Source organism: Cololabis saira, chromosome 17, assembly GCF_033807715.1.
Source record: "Cololabis saira isolate AMF1-May2022 chromosome 17, fColSai1.1, whole genome shotgun sequence".
NCBI classification, from domain to species: domain Eukaryota; kingdom Metazoa; phylum Chordata; class Actinopteri; order Beloniformes; family Belonidae; genus Cololabis; species Cololabis saira.
In genome coordinates this window covers 1,010,248-1,031,615 of record NC_084603.1, presented here as the reverse complement: position 1 = coordinate 1,031,615, position 21,368 = coordinate 1,010,248, and the positions used below count along the sequence as shown (strand labels likewise).

Below are 21,368 nucleotides of genomic sequence, written 5' to 3'. Positions count from 1 at the left end.
CCTGCCTTGCTCCAGGTTTAATTCCTGCCTTGCTCCAGGTCTAATTCCTGCCTTGCTCCAGGTCTAACTCCGCCCCCCTGCCTTGCTCCAGGTTTAATTCCTGCCTTGCTCCAGGTTTAATTCCTGCCTTGCTCCAGGTTTAATTCCTGCCTTGCTCCAGGTTTAATTCCTGCCTTGCTCCAGGTTTAATTCCTGCCTTGCTCCAGGTTTAATTCCTGCCTTGCTCCAGGTTTAACTCCCGCCCCCTGCCTTGCTGCAGGTTTAATTCCTGCCTTGCTCCAGGTCTAACTCCGCCCCCCTGCCTTGCTCCAGGTGCTGGACTCGTGCCAGAAGACGGAGGCGTCCCGCTCGGCGGGCGTGGGCCGGTTCAGCTGCAGCACGGCCGACGTGCTGTCGTGCATCATGCACGTCATCAGCAAGGGCTGCATCCGCCGCGGCGACGACAACCCGCACATCGTGGAGTTCGTGCCGGAGGACCCGCCCACGCCGCAGAAAGGCCACGCCCACTTCTCCTTCAGCCGCTCCGACAGCCGCAAGGACGCCGCCGCCGACAGCCTGGCCGACATCAGGTGTGACCTCTGACCTCCCGCACGCGCTCAGTCTGTCCGTCTCTGTCAGGCCCCGCCCACTTCCTGTCCGTCAGGCCCCGCCCACTTCCTGTCCGTCAGGCCCCGCCCACTTCCTGTCCGTCAGGCCCCGCCCACTTCCTGTCCGTCAGGCCCCGCCCACTTCCTGTTCGCCTCTCACGTGTAAATGTTTAGTTTTATAAAATAAAGAAGACATCAACTTCTAAACTGCTTTGTTGATTTATTCTGTAACTCATTTTTGATTTTTTTATTTCCTCATAAAAAAACAAGTTAAATTTAAACGAATAAAGTTTATTTGTGATGAAATGGTGCCGTTTCATTTTCTTTTGCATCATTTCTTGCAGAGAAGCAAACAGGAAGAGTTTAAATGTGGGGGGGCAGACGGGAATGACCCCCCCAATCGTAGAACCGCTGCCTAAATCTTCCATAGCTGCCCTTTAACCATCAGCTGTTTCACAAACTCAGATTTTAAGTTTCCAGGTTTTCATTCGACGTTTAAAAAAGCAGCTTTTATACTCAGCCTGTAGGAGGCGCTGCCACGGAATCTAACTGTTCGTCTAACTCTTAGTCTAACTCGTTTACCTTTTCGTCCAACTCTTCTAACTCTTCGTCTAACTCTTTGTCTAACTCTTCGTTTAACTCTTTGTCCAACTCTTCGTCCAACTCTTCTAACTCTTCGTCTAACTCTTCTAACTCTTCGTTTAACTCTTTGTCCAACTCTTCGTCCAACTCTTCTAACTCTTCGTTTAACTCTTTGTCCAACTCTTCGTCCAACTCTTCTAACTCTTCGTCTAACTCTGTCTAACTCTTCGTCCAACTCTTCGTCTAACTCTTCGTCTAACTCTTCGTCTAACTCTAACTCTTCGTCTAACTCTAACTCTTCGTCCAACTCTTCGTCCAACTCTTCGTCCAACTCTGTCTAACTCTTCGTCTAACTCTTCGTCTAACTCTAACTCTTCGTCTAACTCTTCGTCCAACTCTTCGTCCAACTCTGTCTAACTCTTCGTCTAACTCTTCGTCTAACTCTAACTCTTCGTCTAACTCTAACTCTTCGTCTAACTCTTCGTCCAACTCTTCGTCCAACTCTGTCTAACTCTTCGTCCAACTCTGTCTAACTCTTCGTCTAACTCTTTGTTTAACTCTTCGTCTAACTCTTCTAACTCGTCCAACTCTTCGTCCAACTCTGTCTAACTCTTCGTCTAACTCTGTCTAACTCTTCGTCCAACTCTTCGTCCAACTCTTACTCTTCATCTAACTCTTCGTCTAACTCTTCGTCCAACTCTTCGTCCAACTCTTCGTCCAACTCTTCGTCCAACTCTGTCTAACTCTTCGTCCAACTCTGTCTAACTCTTCGTCTAACTCTTCGTCTAACTCTTCTAACTCGTCCAACTCTTCGTCCAACTCTGTCTAACTCTTCGTCTAACTCTTCGTTTAACTCTTCGTCCAACTCTTCTAACTCGTCCAACTCTTCGTCCAACTCTGTCTAACTCTTCGTCTAACTCTTCGTCTAACTCTTCGTTTAACTCTTCGTCTAACTCATCGTCCAACTCTTCGTCCAACTCTTCGTCTAACTCTTCGTCCAACTCTTCTAACTCGTCCAACTCTTCTAACTCGTCCAACTCATCGTCTAACTCTTCGTTTAACTCTTCTAACTCGTCCAACTCTTCGTCCAACTCTGTCTAACTCTTCGTCTAACTCTGTCTAACTCTTCGTCCAACTCTTCGTCCAACTCTTACTCTTCATCTAACTCTTCGTCTAACTCTTCGTCCAACTCTTCGTCCAACTCTTCGTCCAACTCTGTCTAACTCTTCGTCCAACTCTGTCTAACTCTTCGTCTAACTCTGTCTAACTCTTCGTCTAACTCTTCTAACTCGTCCAACTCTTCGTCCAACTCTGTCTAACTCTTCGTCTAACTCTTCGTTTAACTCTTCGTCCAACTCTTCTAACTCGTCCAACTCTTCGTCCAACTCTGTCTAACTCTTCGTCTAACTCTTCGTTTAACTCTTCGTCTAACTCATCGTCCAACTCTTCGTCCAACTCTTCGTCTAACTCTTCGTCCAACTCTTCTAACTCGTCCAACTCTTCTAACTCGTCCAACTCATCGTCCAACTCTTCGTCTAACTCTTCGTCCAACTCTTCTAACTCGTCCAACTCTTCTAACTCGTCCAACTCTTCGTCCAACTCTGTCTAACTCTTCGTCTAACTCTGTCTAACTCTTCGTCTAACTCTGTCTAACTCTTCGTCCAACTCTGTCTAACTCTTCGTCTAACTCTTCGTCTAACTCTTCTAACTCGTCCAACTCTTCTAACTCGTCCAACTCTTCTAACTCGTCCAACTCTTCGTCCAACTCTGTCTAACTCTTCGTCTAACTCTGTCTAACTCTTCGTCCAACTCTAACTCTTCGTCTAACTCTTCGTCCAACTCTTCGTCCAACTCTTCGTCCAACTCTAACTCTTCGTCTAACTCTGTCTAACTCTTCGTCCAACTCTTCGTCTAACTCTTCGTCTAACTCTAACTCTTCGTCTAACTCTAACTCTTCGTCCAACTCTTCGTCCAACTCTTCGTCCAACTCTGTCTAACTCTTCGTCTAACTCTTCGTCTAACTCTAACTCTTCGTCTAACTCTTCGTCCAACTCTTCGTCCAACTCTGTCTAACTCTTCGTCTAACTCTTCGTCTAACTCTAACTCTTCGTCTAACTCTAACTCTTCGTCTAACTCTTCGTCCAACTCTTCGTCCAACTCTGTCTAACTCTTCGTCCAACTCTGTCTAACTCTTCGTCTAACTCTTTGTTTAACTCTTCGTCTAACTCTTCTAACTCGTCCAACTCTTCGTCCAACTCTGTCTAACTCTTCGTCTAACTCTGTCTAACTCTTCGTCCAACTCTTCGTCCAACTCTTACTCTTCATCTAACTCTTCGTCTAACTCTTCGTCCAACTCTTCGTCCAACTCTTCGTCCAACTCTTCGTCCAACTCTGTCTAACTCTTCGTCCAACTCTGTCTAACTCTTCGTCTAACTCTTCGTCTAACTCTTCTAACTCGTCCAACTCTTCGTCCAACTCTGTCTAACTCTTCGTCTAACTCTTCGTTTAACTCTTCGTCCAACTCTTCTAACTCGTCCAACTCTTCGTCCAACTCTGTCTAACTCTTCGTCTAACTCTTCGTCTAACTCTTCGTTTAACTCTTCGTCTAACTCATCGTCCAACTCTTCGTCCAACTCTTCGTCTAACTCTTCGTCCAACTCTTCTAACTCGTCCAACTCTTCTAACTCGTCCAACTCATCGTCTAACTCTTCGTTTAACTCTTCTAACTCGTCCAACTCTTCGTCCAACTCTGTCTAACTCTTCGTCTAACTCTGTCTAACTCTTCGTCCAACTCTTCGTCCAACTCTTACTCTTCATCTAACTCTTCGTCTAACTCTTCGTCCAACTCTTCGTCCAACTCTTCGTCCAACTCTGTCTAACTCTTCGTCCAACTCTGTCTAACTCTTCGTCTAACTCTGTCTAACTCTTCGTCTAACTCTTCTAACTCGTCCAACTCTTCGTCCAACTCTGTCTAACTCTTCGTCTAACTCTTCGTTTAACTCTTCGTCCAACTCTTCTAACTCGTCCAACTCTTCGTCCAACTCTGTCTAACTCTTCGTCTAACTCTTCGTTTAACTCTTCGTCTAACTCATCGTCCAACTCTTCGTCCAACTCTTCGTCTAACTCTTCGTCCAACTCTTCTAACTCGTCCAACTCTTCTAACTCGTCCAACTCATCGTCCAACTCTTCGTCTAACTCTTCGTCCAACTCTTCTAACTCGTCCAACTCTTCTAACTCGTCCAACTCTTCGTCCAACTCTGTCTAACTCTTCGTCTAACTCTGTCTAACTCTTCGTCTAACTCTGTCTAACTCTTCGTCCAACTCTGTCTAACTCTTCGTCTAACTCTTCGTCTAACTCTTCTAACTCGTCCAACTCTTCTAACTCGTCCAACTCTTCTAACTCGTCCAACTCTTCGTCCAACTCTGTCTAACTCTTCGTCTAACTCTGTCTAACTCTTCGTCCAACTCTAACTCTTCGTCTAACTCTTCGTCCAACTCTTCGTCCAACTCTTCGTCCAACTCTAACTCTTCGTCTAACTCTTCGTCTAACTCTTCGTCTAACTCTTCGTCCAACTCTGTCTAACTCTTCGTCCAACTCTGTCTAACTCTTCGTCTAACTCTGTCTAACTCTTCGTCCAACTCTAACTCTTCGTCTAACTCTTCGTCTAACTCTTCGTCCAACTCTGTCTAACTCTTCGTCCAACTCTGTCTAACTCTTCGTCCAACTCTGTCTAACTCTTCGTCTAACTCTGTCTAACTCTTCGTCCAACTCTAACTCTTCGTCTAACTCTTCATCCAACTCTTCGTCTAACTCTTCGTCTAACTCTTCGTCTAACTCTGTCTAACTCTGTCTAACTCTTCGTTTAACTCTTCGTCCAACTCTGCAATGAGAGAACTAGTCAGGTTTTTACTAAACATCAGGATTATAGGGGAAGGCAGTGACCCGGAACCCGGTCTGGATGGGGGGACGTGAGACCGTCTCGACCTCAGGTCACGTGATCTGGAGTTTAGAGTCTGAAGCTGCAGCTCTGAGCAGCGACGCCACGTCTGACCACACGGGGCAGCAGAGCACACCGCGGCGCCATCGCCATGGTAACTCCCCAACGGGGGGGGGACGTCTCTGAGACGGAGTAAAAAATCCTGTGACATCATCAATGTGGCTCCGCCCACTTCCTGCAAGAACTAAAATAAGATAAAACCATCATGAGACTCGGGTCAACAGACGCCATGGAGACAAAGTTAAGTGATGAGCAGCCGGGATCACGTGACGGTGGGCCGGAACCAGAACTTCCTCTGGTCTCAGACCTGAACCAGAACCAGAACCAGAACTTCCTCTGGTCTCAGACCCTGCCCCCCCCCTGGACCCCCCAGGACTCCTGCAGACCCTGGCCCCCCCTGGACCCCCCAGGACTCCAGGGTCCAGGCAACAGGTCTGGCGCCCCCTGTGGTCAGAGGTGGTACTGCTGCTCAGAGTCTGGCGGTAGAGGCGCGCGGTTAGCGGTGGTTACTGGTGGTGGTTAGCGGTGTTAGTTAGTTAGTTAATCTTTATTTTGGTCAATTATAAGCATTAAAATCAATAAGCAAGATAATAAACATTTACAGGTCTTTCTTTGGTCAACATGGTGATTATTTTGACTGAAAAGGTCTGGACTTGAAGCAGAAAGATTATTTTACCTTTTAACATAATAGAATATACAAAAAGAACAAATTAAGTGTCATGAGGCTACACAAAATAATAATAATTAATAATAATAAAGTAATAATAGTAATAATGATAATAATAATAACTGTAGTAATAATAATAATAATAGTAATAATAATAATAATAATAGTAATAATAATAATGATAATAATAACTGTAGTAATAATAATAATAATAATAGTAATAATAATAATAATAATAATAGTAATAATAATAATGATAGCTCTGAAAACAGAAAGGTAAAAGATGCTAAAGGAACCGACAAAACCAATTTAGGTTGTCATTTCATCTCATGCATGTGTATCATGTTTATACATAAAATCCTACAAACTATACATGCATGTGTTCATGTTGTTTTGGTTAGCGGTGGTTAGTGGTGATTAGCGGTGTTAGCGGTGGTTAGCGGTGGTTAGCGGTAGGGATGCCCCGATACCGATACTGGTATCGGTATCGGGGCCGATACTGCCCTCATATACTCGTACTCGTACTCGCAAAAATCCTCCGATACCACGCACCGATACTTGTAGTTACTGGTTAGCGCCGCTAGGGGGAGATGTTGAGCCGCCCCGCGGCTCCCCGGGTCAGTCTGCAGCCTGGCTAGCAGCCGTTAGCCACCGCTGCTAACCAGCTGTTCCCTGTTTCAGTAAATTCTTTTTTTCCTTAATTATACAAACTGGACAAACCTTATTCACAGGGAACTTTATTAAACACTCCACGTAACTCACAGTACGACATAAACAATCCCATTGTTACATTCCAGTTAGCCGATTAGCCGCGTTAGCCCCATTAGCCGCATTAGCCCCGTTAGCCGCGCCGACAGCCTGCAGTCTTTCTTGCTTCTGTCGTCGTCCCTTATTTTGAAATATGTCCACCCTGCTGACGTCCTGCTGCATTAATTGTCGCTATCTTGCCTGAAACAGCACGTTATATAACCGGACTGTAACAATGGGATTTTTTATGTTCTTCTTCTTCTTCTTCTCTGTTTTATTGGCAGATCACAACCAACTTTAAGGAGCTACCGCCACCTACTGTACAAGAATGTGTAAAATCATTTAATTTAGCCTGTTTTTTAAATTCTATTTGATTGTTTATGTTGTTTCCAGAGCTGGTGGAGTAGCCACAAACATTGTACTAAAGTAAAAGTACTGTTACTTCAGAATAATATGACTCAAGTAGAAGTAAAAAGTAGTCATCCAAATAATTACTTGAGTAAAAGTAAAAAAGCACTTGGTGAAAAAACTACTCAAGTACTGAGTAACTGTTGAGTTACGTCTGATTTATTTTTTTAACACAACCATTCAAACAGACAAAAGTACAAAATAATCATCTTCAGGCAAATTAAATCAATAAAATACATAAAAAATAAAGAATAGCTAAATTAAATTTAATTAATCTTAAAGTAAATTCAAGTACTTTAATAAATAATAAAATAATAACAGAATAAAAAAAATAAATTAAGCACAAAATGTCCAGCCTTTGTACTTTTCTTTTTTAACCAGCAGAACTAGAACAAACATGAACTCATAGAAACTGTGTGTGTGTGTGTGTGTGTGTGTGTGTGTGTGTGTGTGTGTGTGTGTGTGTGTGTGTGTGTGTGTGTGTGTGTGTGTGTGTGTGTGTGTGTGTGTGTGTGTGTGTGTGTGTGTGTGTGTGTGTGTGTGTGTGTTTGAGTCTGTGTAAATGTGACAAAACATGCAAAAACAAACATTTTTCCCAAAGAATCACTCAGTGATTCATGAGATTGACGCGTACGTGGATAAAAGGGATAAAATAAAAGTAACAGCTCAACGTAGCCTAGCTGGCTGAGTTTTGTTTAAAATTGAATTTCTGTTGCAAATCAAACCTTAGTCTTCCAATTCATTGTATTTTTATCCTAGTTATTTTTGTCGTAGAAGTATCGGATCGGTACTCGGTATCGGCGAGTACACAAATTAAAATACTCGTACTCGGTGTGAAAAAAACGGTATCGGGACATCCCTAGTTAGCGGGTAGTTAGCGGTGGTTAGCGGGTAGTTAGCGGTGGTTAGCGGTGACCACGTGAGTCCAACTGCTCAGTGTTTGGGGTTTTCTCTCCCTCAGCCTGGTAGCGGGTAGTTAGCGGTGGTTAGCGGTGGTTAGCGGTGGTTAGCGGTGACCGCGTGAGTCCAACTGCTCAGTGTTTGGGGTTTTCTCTCCCTCAGCCTGGTAGCGGGTAGTTAGCGGTGGTTAGCGGTGGTTAGCGGTGGTTAGCGGTGACCGCGTGAGTCCAACTGCTCAGTGTTTGGGGTTTTCTCTCCCTCAGCCTGGTAGCGGGTGGTTAGCGGGTAGTTAGCGGGTAGTTAGCGGGTGGTTAGCGGTGGTTAGCGGGTAGTTAGCGGTGGTTAGCGGTGACCACGTGAGTCCAACTGCTCAGTGTTTGGGGTTTTCTCTCCCTCAGCCTGGTCGCGGTGCCGCGGGGGTTCGAGGACGGGGTTCTGGACGCCGTTCTGTTCTCCATGGGCCGGACGATGTCGCAGGAGGACGTCCGGCAGCTGATGAAGAGGACGGTGCAGCAGGTACGACTCCTGGGGGAGTGATGTCACTGATGACATCACAGGTGGGGATCAGATGGGGGGGGCAGTAACAGTAACACCAGGCGACCACATGCACCTGCCAGGATCCGGAACTAAGAACCCCCAAGATTCAGTAGTCGGGGTGGGTATTGGGAAGGACCTCACGATACGATACGCATCACGATACTTGAGCCACGATACCATACACATTGTGATATCCCGATTATTATATTCTACATAGTTCACCGAAAAATTCAAAAATGCATTACACATGTTAAAATCAGAGTTGTATATATTATTATTATTATTATTATTATTATTATTATTATTATTATATATTACTATATGTACATCAGATGATAGTGATGGATCTTAAAATCCGAGTTGCACGATCATCAGATTATAGTGACAATTCATGGGACAAACTGAGTCAAAACAATGTTTTATTATAACTATACAAGCTAAAGTTACAACATATTTGTATATGTTTTTCATATTATTTACATCACATGAAATTAACATTAAATTTAGTATGAGGTTGCTTTAATTATGTGGCAAATGATAATAAACACAAGAAAGATGGAACTAAAACCAAGGACAGGCACAGTGATCAGTCAGTATAGATATAAATCCATAAATAAATAAACCTCTGTCCATTATTTTTACTTTTTTAAGGACAGGCAATTTTGTTATATAAAAAATAAATTATAAAATGAAATAAAACGCTAAATAAAACCTGAGCTCAGTGCAGGAACTCCCGGGGTTGGTAGAGAGTGACAATGCCCAGGACTGTCACTTAGGTAGGAGCACTGGGGGATAAAATGGGAAAAAACCGGGGATAAAAAATATTTTTTTTTAAATAAATCGATATTCAAATTTTGAATATCGATATTGGATCAGCTGGAAAAGTATCGCGATATATTGCCATATCGATATTTTTGCCCACCCCTATTCAGTAGCTTGTAGCTTTAGCAGGAATAGCAGACTATTGTTACCCCCCCCCCCCCTCATGACACCTGAGGACCTGGATCAGAACTAGACCTGGTAACATCAAGGACGATGGCTGGGGAGCAGATCTGGGGCAAAGTTCACAGTTACTTAGTCATACAAGCATGTAGATATTGGGTCCCTCATTCTCCTCCTCACCTTCTAACAGCTACCAGGTTGGAGAGCCGCCATGCACTCACCTGGACGGCTGTGACTTGTTTCCGTCATAAACAGTTAACTCTAACCAGACTTGCTTACGTCTTAAAATGATGATCAGTTCATCATCGGTTGACTATCAGCAGAACCAGCTGAAACAGTAGGGGGACTTAGGAAAGGTCTAACTTTTCTAACTCGACAACTCTTTGCCTGACTCAGTTAACTCTTTGTCTAACTCTTCTGGCTCTTCGTCTAACTCTTCGTCTAACTCTTCACCGACTCTTCATTTAACTATTCGCCTAACTCTTTGTCTAACTCTTCGCCTAACTCTTCGCCTAACTCTTCGCCTAACTCTTCGCCTAACTCTTCTTCCAACTCTTCGTCTAACTCTTCGTCCAACTCTTCGTCCAACTCTTCGTCCAACTCTTCGTCTAACTCTTCGCCTAACTCTTCTTCCAACTCTTCGTCTAACTCTTCGTCCAACTCTTCGTCCAACTCTTCGTCCAACTCTTCGTCCAACTCTTCGTCCAACTCTTCGTCCAACTCTTCGTCTAACTCTAACTCTTTGTCTAACTCTTCGCCTAACTCTTCGCCTAACTCTTCGCCTAACTCTTCTTCCAACTCTTCGTCTAACTCTTCGTCCAACTCTTCGTCCAACTCTTCGTCCAACTCTTCGTCTAACTCTTCGCCTAACTCTTCTTCCAACTCTTCGTCTAACTCTTCGTCCAACTCTTCGTCCAACTCTTCGTCCAACTCTTCGTCCAACTCTTCGTCCAACTCTTCGTCCAACTCTTCGTCCAACTCTTCGTCTAACTCTTCTTCCAACTCTTCGTCTAACTCTTCGTCCAACTCTTCGTCCAACTCTTCGTCCAACTCTTCGTCCAACTCTTCGTCCAACTCTTCGTCCAACTCTTCGTCCAACTCTTCGTCCAACTCTTTGTCCAACTCTTCGTCCAACTCTTCGTCTAACTCTTCTAACTCTTCGTCCAACTCTTCGTCCAACTCTTCGTCCAACTCTTCGTCTAACTCTTTGTCCAACTCTTTGTCCAACTCTTCTAACTCTTTGTCCAACTCTTCGTCCAACTCTTCGTCCAACTCTTCGTCCAACTCTTGATCTAACTCTTTTAACTCTTTTTCTAACTCTTTGTGTAACTCTTCGTCTAACTCGTCCAACTCTTCGTCCAACTCTTCGTCCAACTCTTGATCTAACTCTTTTAACTCTTTTTCTAACTCTTTGTGTAACTCTTCGTCTAACTCGTCCAACTCTTCGTCCAACTCTTCAATGAGAGAACTATTCCGATTCTCCCCCCCCCCCCCCCCTCTCTGCAGGTGGCCGCCACCCTGAGCCTGGACCTGGACCGGGCCGAGCACCTGCTGATCCACTGCCGCTGGAACGTGGACCTGCTGGTCGAGCGTTTCACCGACGACCCGGACGCCCTGATCGAGTCCGCGGGGCTGAAGGTCCGGAACCCGCAACCCCCGCCCAGCCCGACCTCCACCTGCCCCGTCTGCCTGAGCCCGCGGGGGGGCGACGCCGAGCCGGCGCCGGCGCTGAGCTGCCTGCACTACTGCTGCCGGGTCAGAACCGCCGCTAACGCTAATGCTAGCCCGGGGTCGGCAACACGTGGCTCTTTAGCGCCGCCCTAGCGGCTCCTGGAGCTTTTTAAAAATGTTTGATGGAAATAGATGGAGGAGGGAAATATATTTTTGGTTTTAATTTAGTTTCTGTTGGACAAACATGACACAAACATCCTTAACGTTTTCCAATGCTGTAAAAATGTGTAGAATAAATATTACATTTCAACATTTCTGTTAACGAAGATTTGTACGGAAGAGAATCAGGGCCATGCAGGAGAAAAAATACTGGAGAGGAGGAAGATTTTTTTTTCATTATGCACTTCCAGAAAAAAGTAAAAATGTCGAGAAAATAGTCGAAATGTCGAGATTAATGTTGAAATACAATTTCAAGAATAAAATCGAAACTTTACCTTTCTTCTCGACATTTCGACTTTTTTCGCGGCTTTTTTTTTTTTTTAAAGGTTTTTTTGGGCTCTAGTGGCCCTTTATTGAGATACAGACTGGAAAGGGGTAGAGAGAGAGAACGGGGAAGACACGCAGCAAAGGTGCGCGGGCTGGATTCGAACCCGCGACCGCTGCAGGAGGAGGACTGTAGCCTCAGTATATGAGCCGCTGCTTAACCCACTGCGCCACCGAGCGGCCCTTTTTTCGGGACATTTTGACTTTTTTCTCGAAATTGTACTTCAACATTAATCTCGACATTTTGAATTTTTTCTCGACATTTCGACTTTTTTCTCGAAGTGTATAATGAAAAAAAAATCTTCCTCCAGGCCAGAACGCAGCTCCCGAGGCTCCGGCCTGCAAACATGCACAAAAGAGAAAAAAGGGGGGGCCGGCACAAGAAACTACAGGAACGATGGACAAAAATGATAGCTATGAGATATTTATAATAAATAAAAATGGAAATGGAGAGGAGAGGAGAAGAAGGGTGAGAGGCACCGCCCAGCGGATCATGTCGGTGCCCCCCTGCAGCATAGGCCTATAGCAGCATATCTACCACCAAGCTATATTTGAGACTAACTATTATAGTCTTGTTCTATAGCTGCAACTATGACTACTGACTCTAACACACTAGAGTTTACACTACCTAGAGATTTACCAACACCAGCTAGAGGTTTACTAAACACTAACTATAGGCTTTACTAAACAGAAAGGTTTTAAGTTTAGTTTTAAAGGTGGAGGTGGTGTCAGCCTCCTTAACCCAGATTGGAAGTTGGTTCCATAGTAATGGTGCCTGATAGCAGAACGCCCGCCCTCCAAATCTACATTTAGATACTCTACGAACTACGAGTAAACCTGCACTCTGAGAGCGGAGAGCTCTGCCAGGAACATAAGGCACTATCAGGTCTGTAATATAGAAACGTGCAGCATGTGTTTCTTTTTTCTAAGATGATACAAGACTTTTCATGTTTTGCAGCTCCAGACATATTTGTTTTTTGTGTTTTTGGTCCAATATGGATCTAAAACATGTTGGGTTGTCGACCACTGGGCTAGCCCTATCGCTGCTGGTGTGTAGGTGTGTGTTTACCTGTGTGTGTGTGTGTGTGTGTGTGTGTGTGTGTGTGTGTTTACCTGTGTTTACCTGTGTGTATTTACCTGTGTTTACCTGTGTGTCCCCCAGTCCTGCTGGCAGGAGTATTTGACCTCCCGGATCGAGCAGAACTTGGTGATGAACTGTGACTGTCCGATCACCGACTGCCAGGCCCAGCCGACCTCCGCCTTCTTCCTGAGCATCCTGACGGGGACGGAGACGGTCGCCAAGGTAACGCCCCCCACCCCAAGTAACGCCCCACCTTGCCCCGTCGCCAAGGTAACGCAGTCCAGCTCCGTCGCCAAGGTAACGCCCCCCCCCCACAAGCCCCCCACCTGTGTTCTGACCACCCTGGGTCCTAGTGCCCCCTGTGTCCTGACTGCCCTGGGTCCTAGTGCCCCCTGCGTTCTGACTGCCCTGGGTCCTAGTGCCCCCTCTAACCTGTCCCCCCCCTCTCACCTGTGTCCCCCCCCTCTAACCTGTGCCCCCCCTCTCCCCCAGTACGAGAGCTCCCTGCTGCGCGGCTACGTGGAGTGCTGCTCCAACCTCACCTGGTGCACCAACCCCCTGGGCTGCGACCAGATCCTCTGCAAGGAGAACATGGGCAGCATGGGAACCTGCAGCCGCTGCTGCTGGTCGTCCTGCTTCAGCTGCAACTTCCCCGAGGTCAGAGGTCACGCAAGTACACGCACATACACACACACACACACACACATATATATACCGTATTTTCTGGACTATAAGCCGCTACTTTTTTCATAAGTTTTCAGCCATGCAGTTTATACAAAGGTTATTCTGTGGATTTTTCTTCCACCACTCTGGGCGCTCTAACCGGAATTAGAATAAAAACAAAAATACAAAATAAATGCAAAGAAGAATATGCTACTTCTTCTTTAGCAGATAGAAGTAGAAGCAGATTTCTAACAGATAAATAGATAAATAAATAGCAGTTATTTTCTCTTGGTTCTGTCCCGTTTTAATCAGCAAAGTTGCTGCCGTGTTAAAAGACACTGTTAGGAAAGATCTATTTAGGTACAAACATGTACATCATTTACAGTTCAGAATCCTTCTGTACATGTAGTAAATATCTAATCTAACAACAGAAATATCTGCGGCTAAATATCTTTTTTTTAAATAGAGCGGATGCGGCTTGTAGTCCAGAAAATACGGTACACACACATACACACATATACACACATGTACACAAGTACAACTACCCCGAGGTCAGAGGTCACACACACACACACACACACACACGTGTACATATAGAATAGAAAGCCTTTATTATCATTATAATATGAGAGTAAGCAGCAGCTCCATAAAAGTGCACTCATGTAAAGACTATGTAGAAAGAAACAGGAAATATAAATATATGTACCCCCCCCCCCCCCCCCGTCCCCCCGTCCCCCAGGCCCACTACCCGGCCAGCTGCAGCCACATGTCCCAGTGGATGGACGACGGCGGCTACTACGAGGGCATGAGCATGGAGGCGCAGAGCAAACACCTGGCTAAGCTAATCTCCAAGCGCTGCCCGAGCTGCCAGGCCCAGATCGAGAAGAACGAGGGCTGCCTGCAGTACGTAGCCCCGCCCACTCCGTTACCGCGGTAACGCCGCCGCCATGCTAACGGTGACGCCGCCATGCTAACGGCTCCTCTCCTCCGCAGCATGACCTGCGCCAAGTGCAACCACGGCTTCTGCTGGCGCTGCCTGAAACCATGGAAACCCACGCACAAGGACTACTACAACTGCTCCGCCATGGTGGGTTAGGGGGGGTCAGGGGTCACCTAGCTCCACCCAGGGGTCACCTAGCTCCGCCCAGGGGTCACCTAGCTCCACCCAGGGGTCACCTAGCTCCGCCCAGGGGTCAGGGGTCGCCTAGCTCCGCCCAGGGGTCAGGGGTCACCTAGCTCCGCCCAGGGGTCAGGGGTCACCGCAGGCGCTGCGTAGAGGGCTGGGGCCCCTAGAGGAATCCAGTCAGGCAGTATCTAGTAGATCAGGGTCCCGGGAGAGCAGGCGAGACGGGGGAACCAGAGCAGTCGGGGGAGTCAGGGGGTCCAGGAGGTTCAGACGAAGAGTTAGACGAAGAGTTGGAGTTAGACGAAGAGTTAGACGAAGAGTTGGACGAAGAGTTAGAGTTAGACGAAGAGTTAGAGTTAGACGAAGAGTTAAACGAAGAGTTAGAGTTAGACGAAGAGTTAAACGAAGAGTTAGAGTTAGACGAAGAGTTAAACGAAGAGTTAGAGTTAGACAAATAATTATGAGTTAGATGAAGACTTAAAAGAGTTAGATAAAGATTTAGACGAGTTAGAAAAAAAAAGTTAGAAGAGTTAGATGATTTAGCAGAATTAGACGAAGAATTATATGAGTTAGACGAGTTAGATCAAGAGTTAGACGAAGAGTTTGACGAGTTGGACGAAGGAGCCTTCAGGTCCAGGAGGAGGTTCTAGGAGGTTCCAGGGGGTTCCAGGAGGTTCCAGGAGGTTCCAGGGGGTTCCAGGAGGTTCTAGGGGGTTCTAGGGGGTTCCAGGAGGACGTTCAGGATCCTGTGGTCCAGTGTCTGATCTCTCCTCTCGTCCTGCAGGTGAGCAAAGCAGCGCGGCAGGAGAAGAAGTTCCAGGACTACAACGAGAGGTGCACCTTCCACAACCAGGCCAAGGTAGGTACCCGGTACCAGGACCGGTACCAGGACCGGGACACGGTACCAGGACCGGTGCCAGGACCGGGACACGGTACCAGGACCGGGACACGGTACCAGGACCGGGACACGGTACCAGGACCGGGACACGGTACCAGGACCGGTGCCAGGACCGGGTACCGGTTCTGGTCCCGGTCTCTCCCCAGGTCTGGTTCTGGTCCTGGTTCCTCAGGTCTGGTTTGTGTTGCAGGACTTTGCCGTGAACCTGGAGACCAAGGTGTCGTCCATCAACGAAGCTCTGCAGATGAAGTCGCTCACCTTCGTCATCGACGCCTGTAAAGTCCTGGCCCAGGGTCGCAAGGTACTGTCCCGGTCTTCAGGTCCAGTCCTGGTCCCCCCCCAGGTCCAGATCTAACTGGTCCCCCTGCAGGTCCTGGTCCTGGTCCAGTTCTAACCCGGTCCCCCCTGTCCCCCTGCAGGTCTTGGCCTACTCGTGCGTCTACAGCTACTACAACCAGGAGACGGAGAAGATGGAGGTGATGGAGCAGCAGACGGAGGCCCTGGACCTGCACACCAACGCCCTGCAGATCCTGCTGGGTGAGTCTAGTCTGGGTCCGGGCCCAGGTCCAGGTCCTGGTCCAGGTCCTGGTCCAGGTCCAGGTCCTGGTCCGGGTCCAGGTCTAACTGCTGGTCTCTGTTCCAGAGGAGACCCTGCTCCAGTGCACTGATCTGGCCTCCTGCGTCCGCCTGCTGAAACCGGATCACCTGAGTACCGGACTGGAACTGATACGGCGGATCCAGGACCGGCTGCTGGCCATCCTGCAGCACTCCATCCAGGTACAGAACCAGAACCAGTCCTGCAGCACTCCATCCAGGTACAGAACCAGAACCAGTCCTGCAGCACTCCATCCAGGTACTGAACCAGAACCAGGACCGGCTGTGTCCTGAAGGTTTGGTCCCCCAGTCAGTGTTGTGTATGAACGAGTTCATGCACACGTTTTCATTTCCGTGCGAACGTTGAACTGAACGCAAAATATTTGCAAATAAAGGACTTGAACTTGTTAATTCTGCAGATCATGAACTGGAATTTGAACTGAAAGTGAAATTGAATTTGAAAATCCACTCTCAAAATGGCAGGGAAAAAATGCAAGTCATCCCGACAGGCCGTGGTATACGCTCATTATATCACGACAGGCTGTGGTATATGTTCATTATATCATGACAGGCCGTGGTATACGCTAATTATATCACGACAGGCCGTGGTATACGCTCATTATATCAGGACAGGCCGTGGTATACGCTAATTATATCACGACAGGCCGTGGTATACGCTAATTATACCACGACAGGCCGTGGTATACGCTCATTATACCATGACAGGCCGTGGTATACGCTCATTATATCACGACAGGCCGTGGTATACGCTCATTATACCACGACAGGTCGTGGTATACGCTCATTATATCACGACAGGTCGTGGTATACGCTCATTATATCACGACAGGCCGTGGTATACGCTCGTTATATCATGACAGGCCGTGGTGTACGCTCATTATATCACGACAGGCCGTGGTATACGCTCATTATATCACGATAGATCGTGGTATACGTTCATTACATCACGACAGGCCGTGATATACGTTCATTATATCATGACAGGCCGTGGGATACGCTCATTATAACACGACAGGCCGTGGTATACGTTCATTACATCACGACAGGCCGTGATATACGTTCATTATATCATGACAGGCCGTGGTATACTGTTGGATCCCTAAGTCAACATAATAAATTCCTAACCAGGAAAGACACAAGAGACTATCAGAAATGATCTTTAAGGCGCTCCTGCAGGAGGGGGAGAGCACACTGACAGAGGCAGAGCCCCTGACAGCAAATGCTTCCCCAAAGACCCTCCCCTTGCATGAAGCTTTTTATTGAGAAAACTGTGACAGGAATTACCATATAAGGATAGTCAACAGTGTATAGACAGACAATGGACAGAAATTGGGGTTACAAAGACACACATGTGACATTTCAGTTAAACAGGAACTAAGCTGTGGTATGCAGAAACAAACAGACATCTTTAAAAGCAACGAGTCACATAGGTCAAATGTCTTCTTGACTAAAAACAGGAACTCTATGGTGGTCTGCAACAGATCGCCCAACTAACCCTTAGCTAACCTTAAAGACAATGGGACAGCTGTTAACAGAGCATGTGACAGGCATGTGAGAAACAGGCAGTTTTCTAAGCTGACCTGATTCTGATAGTTTCATAAGGACAAACTAGTTCAAAAGTTTAATTAATCTGACAATACGCTCATTATATCACGACAGGCCGTGGTATATGCTCATTATATCAGGACAGGCCGTGGTATACGCTCATTATATCACGACAGGCCGTGGTATACGCTCATTATATCATCACAGGTCGTGGTATACGCTCATTATATCACGACAGGCCGTGGTATACGCTCATTATATCACGACAGGCCGTGGTATACGCTCATTATATCACGACAGGCCATGGTATACGCTCATTATATAACGACAGGCTGTGGTATACGCTCATTATATAACGACAGGCTGTGGTATACGCTCATTATATAACAGCAGGCCGTATACGCTCATTATATAACGACGGGCCGTGGTATACGCTCATTATATCACGACAGGCTGTGGTATACGCTCATTATATAACGACAGGCTGTGGTATACGCTCATTATATAACAGCAGGCCGTATACGCTCATTATATAACGACGGGCCGTGGTATACGCTCATTATATCACGACAGGTCGTGGTATACGCTCATTATATCACGACAGGCCGTGGTATACGCTCATTATATCACGACAGGCCGTGGAATACGCTCATTATATCACGACAGGCCGTGGAATACGCTCATTATATCACGACAGGCCGTGGAATACGCTCATTATATCACGACAGGCCGTGGTATACGCTCATTATATCACGACAGGCCGTGGTATACGCTCATTATATCGTGACAGGCCTTGGTGTACTTTCATTATATCACGACCGGTTTGGTCCAGACCGGTTTAGTCCCCCAGTCTGGACCGGTTCTTAACTAATCCTGTTTGTGGTTCTGTCTGGTCCAGGACTTCCGGGTCGGGTTCCAGACCAGCAGCGGCCAGGACCAGGACTCCACGTGGACGTCCAACCTGTCCAACAACACGGACGCCGTCAAAGCGTGAGTAGCTAGCATAGCTAGCGTAGCTAACGTCCTGGGGTCTCTGAGGGGTTTTAGTCCCTGACCCGGGTCTCTGTCTCCCGTCCAGGTCCAAGGTGGCGTCGGACTCCGGGGACTCGGACAACAACAACTACGGCGGCGAGGACGGCGGCGAGGACGGCGAGGACGACGACGAGTACGACGAGGAGTACGTCCCCGAGTGGCACGAGGACTACGACGAGGACGACATCGACGAGGACGACTTCTTCACCGAGGACGACGAGTCGGACAACGTGGAGCGGGACTTCAGCCCCTTCGACTGAGCGCGCTCAGACCGGCCCCCTGGGGGCGGGGCCAGGAGCAGGCCCCGCCCCCATAGGCCCCGCCCCCTCCTCACGTCCCCTGAGGACGAAGGGACTCCTGGACACCAGACACGCTGCACCGCTAACACTTCTGATGCTTTCCTTTACGCTGAGGGGGGGGACGGGGACCTGGACCAGGATCTGGACCTGGACCAGGACCTGGACCAGGACCTGGTCCTGGTCCTGCTAGACCTCGTCCTGGTCCCTTGGTCCTGGTCCTGGTCCTTGTCTCCGGAGGACGTTTGCTTTGTTTGTTTCCTGTTGCTTTTTTAAAGAGAGACTTGGAGCCGGTCCGGGTCCTGGACTCGGACCCCCAGTCCTGGACCTGGTCCGGTTCCCGGAGGTTCTGCCTTGGCGAGTTTCCGGCGGACGCTGCCTTCACCCCCGAGGATCATGGGAAACCCCAGAGGATCATGGGAAACCTCCTCCTCTGCTCCATCTTTACTTTATTCACCGGAAGTTTTCTGTTCGTAGAGTCGGACGTTTGTGCTGAAAGTTGCTCCGTCAAGACCTGGTTCTGGTCTGATGTTGGGGGGACCTGCTGGACCGGCTGGTCCTGCTGGACCTGCTGGTCCTGCTGGACCTGCTAGTCCTGCTGGACCGGCTGGTCCTGCTGGACCTGCTAGTCCTGCTGGTCCTGCAGGACCTGCTGGTCCTGCTGGTCCTGCTGGACCGGCTGGTCCTGCTGGACCTGCTGGTCCTGCTGGTCCCAGAGGGTCTAGATGGTTCCTAAAGGTCCGTCTCCCTGTTCCACTGTAATTCTGAGAGATCTTATATTCATATTGTGGATGTTCTAGAATGTTCTATGTTCTTTGTTCTTTCTTTGTTGCAGTTTAGCAACTTCAGCTGCAAAACTCAATAAAAGCTTTTTGTGCGAAACCGAAAAACTAATGAGTCTCTGGTCAGTGGGGGGCGGGGCAAAGGCTGGGGGCGGGGCTAGGCCTGGGGGCGGGGTTAGGGTTGGGGGCAGGGCTTCACAGGTCACCTGCTCACCGCAGAACCACTGGCTGCGTCCGAAATTCCTTCCTTCCTCCTAATGAGTATGCAAGATTTTTTAGTGCGTCTGACACATTAATACGTACTCAGTAGTATGTACTATCCATACTCAATAGTATGTACTATCCATACTCAATAGTATGTACTATCCATACTCATTCTGAAGAAATGTATTAGTGTGGATTGATGGACACTAGCCGAGCAGAAACTTCCCACAATGCAATGCAGCGGTGTTTGGTTGCTAAGTGATACGTATATGTCATAAGTATCATATTAACTATAATAATATTATTATATCATTAGTGCCACGGCTGCGCCAGAGGCACTCCTCCATAACTATGTAATAGCAATGGAGGAGAGTGCAGGATCCTGCGTGTATATTTTTTTAATTCATTTTCCGAACAGATTTTGCTTCGCTACTCCTCCTACAGATTTCGGAGGACCCAGGCGCATCATATATCAAAACGTGCGATCGGGAATAGTGTGCTATGATTTTTGGTGTTGAAATTCCCATTTTTCCCAAAGTTATTCCCAAAAAACGGCCAAAAAAACCCATCCAGAGTGGATGGGAAAGAGTAAAAAAAAAAGCCAAAATTCACCTTTTTACTGAGTCACCTAGCTTTCTCATACCTGTAGAAATGTCATTCAAACTTCAAAGCGGAGGAAACCTTCTCTTCTCTCTCCAAACCCCAAACTGTTTTTTCCTAAAATGTACACTTTTCAAGATATGAGCACTCAAGCGAGGACTGGAAATCACTTTTTTGTCAAATCTAGAGTACGGGTGTCGGTTGCTAGAGTGGGAGAAACAGAAAAAAAAACTAGACAATTTCCTCGCAGAAATTTCGAGCTCCCCCGTTTAAATTTTGTGCATACCCCGCCTGTCAAAGTCACATTTTATGAATCCCAACATCTATGTCTACATTCTGACCAAAAATTATCTGTCCAGCTTTCACGGTTTGGCCGTGAGCTCGAGTTACAAATAAAAATTAAGGTCATTTTTTTACTGTCCCTCCCACTCTAAAAAATGAGAGTTCCACTCTAAATTTGACAAAAAAGTGATTTCCAGTCCTCGCTTGAGTGCTCATATCTTGAAAAGTGTACATCTTAGGAAAAAACAGTTTCAGGTTTGGAGAGAGAAGAGAAGTTTTCCTCCGTTTTGAAGTTTGAATCACATTTCTACGTGCAAGTATGAGAAAGATACGTGACTGGAAATTTGGAAATGTTTTTGCACTTCGTGCAAAAACTATTTGTGCCATCGCTCTGAATATCCACAGGACTGTAGTTAAATTCAGGGCCTACAACTTTCTAAATTCGTTCAGAATTTTTCGAGTAACGGTGTGCGAGTGGTGAGGCCTCAAAGTTCTCCCAATGTGTTCCGGATGGTGCTAAAAGCACCAATCGCTAATAAAATTCATAGCACACGATTCCCGCTTAAGGCGCACGTTTCTACGTTTTCACTTTTCGCGTTTTCTCAAAGCTGCGGGACTAGTTACGCGCCAAAGTTTGTCCGGAAAATGAATAATAATGAGAT

At 47.0% G+C, this 21,368-nt stretch overlaps 1 protein-coding gene across 1 annotated transcript in view; it reads left to right on the top strand.

The window, feature by feature from the left end:
- LOC133464059 (cullin-9) overlaps positions 1 to 19,728 on the top strand; it is a 74,577-nt gene extending 54,849 nt beyond the window's left edge. Inside the window, 13 exon segments of the mRNA XM_061746025.1 lie at positions 313 to 569; positions 8,288 to 8,405; positions 10,875 to 11,123; positions 12,745 to 12,885; positions 13,156 to 13,320; positions 14,066 to 14,229; positions 14,320 to 14,413; positions 15,237 to 15,311; positions 15,541 to 15,651; positions 15,770 to 15,887; positions 15,994 to 16,127; positions 18,409 to 18,500; positions 18,589 to 19,728. Coding sequence (XP_061602009.1) covers positions 313 to 569; positions 8,288 to 8,405; positions 10,875 to 11,123; positions 12,745 to 12,885; positions 13,156 to 13,320; positions 14,066 to 14,229; positions 14,320 to 14,413; positions 15,237 to 15,311; positions 15,541 to 15,651; positions 15,770 to 15,887; positions 15,994 to 16,127; positions 18,409 to 18,500; positions 18,589 to 18,802 — 1,932 coding nt within the window. The 3' untranslated portion in view covers positions 18,803 to 19,728.
- Positions 19,729 to 21,368: the final 1,640 nt, after the last annotated feature.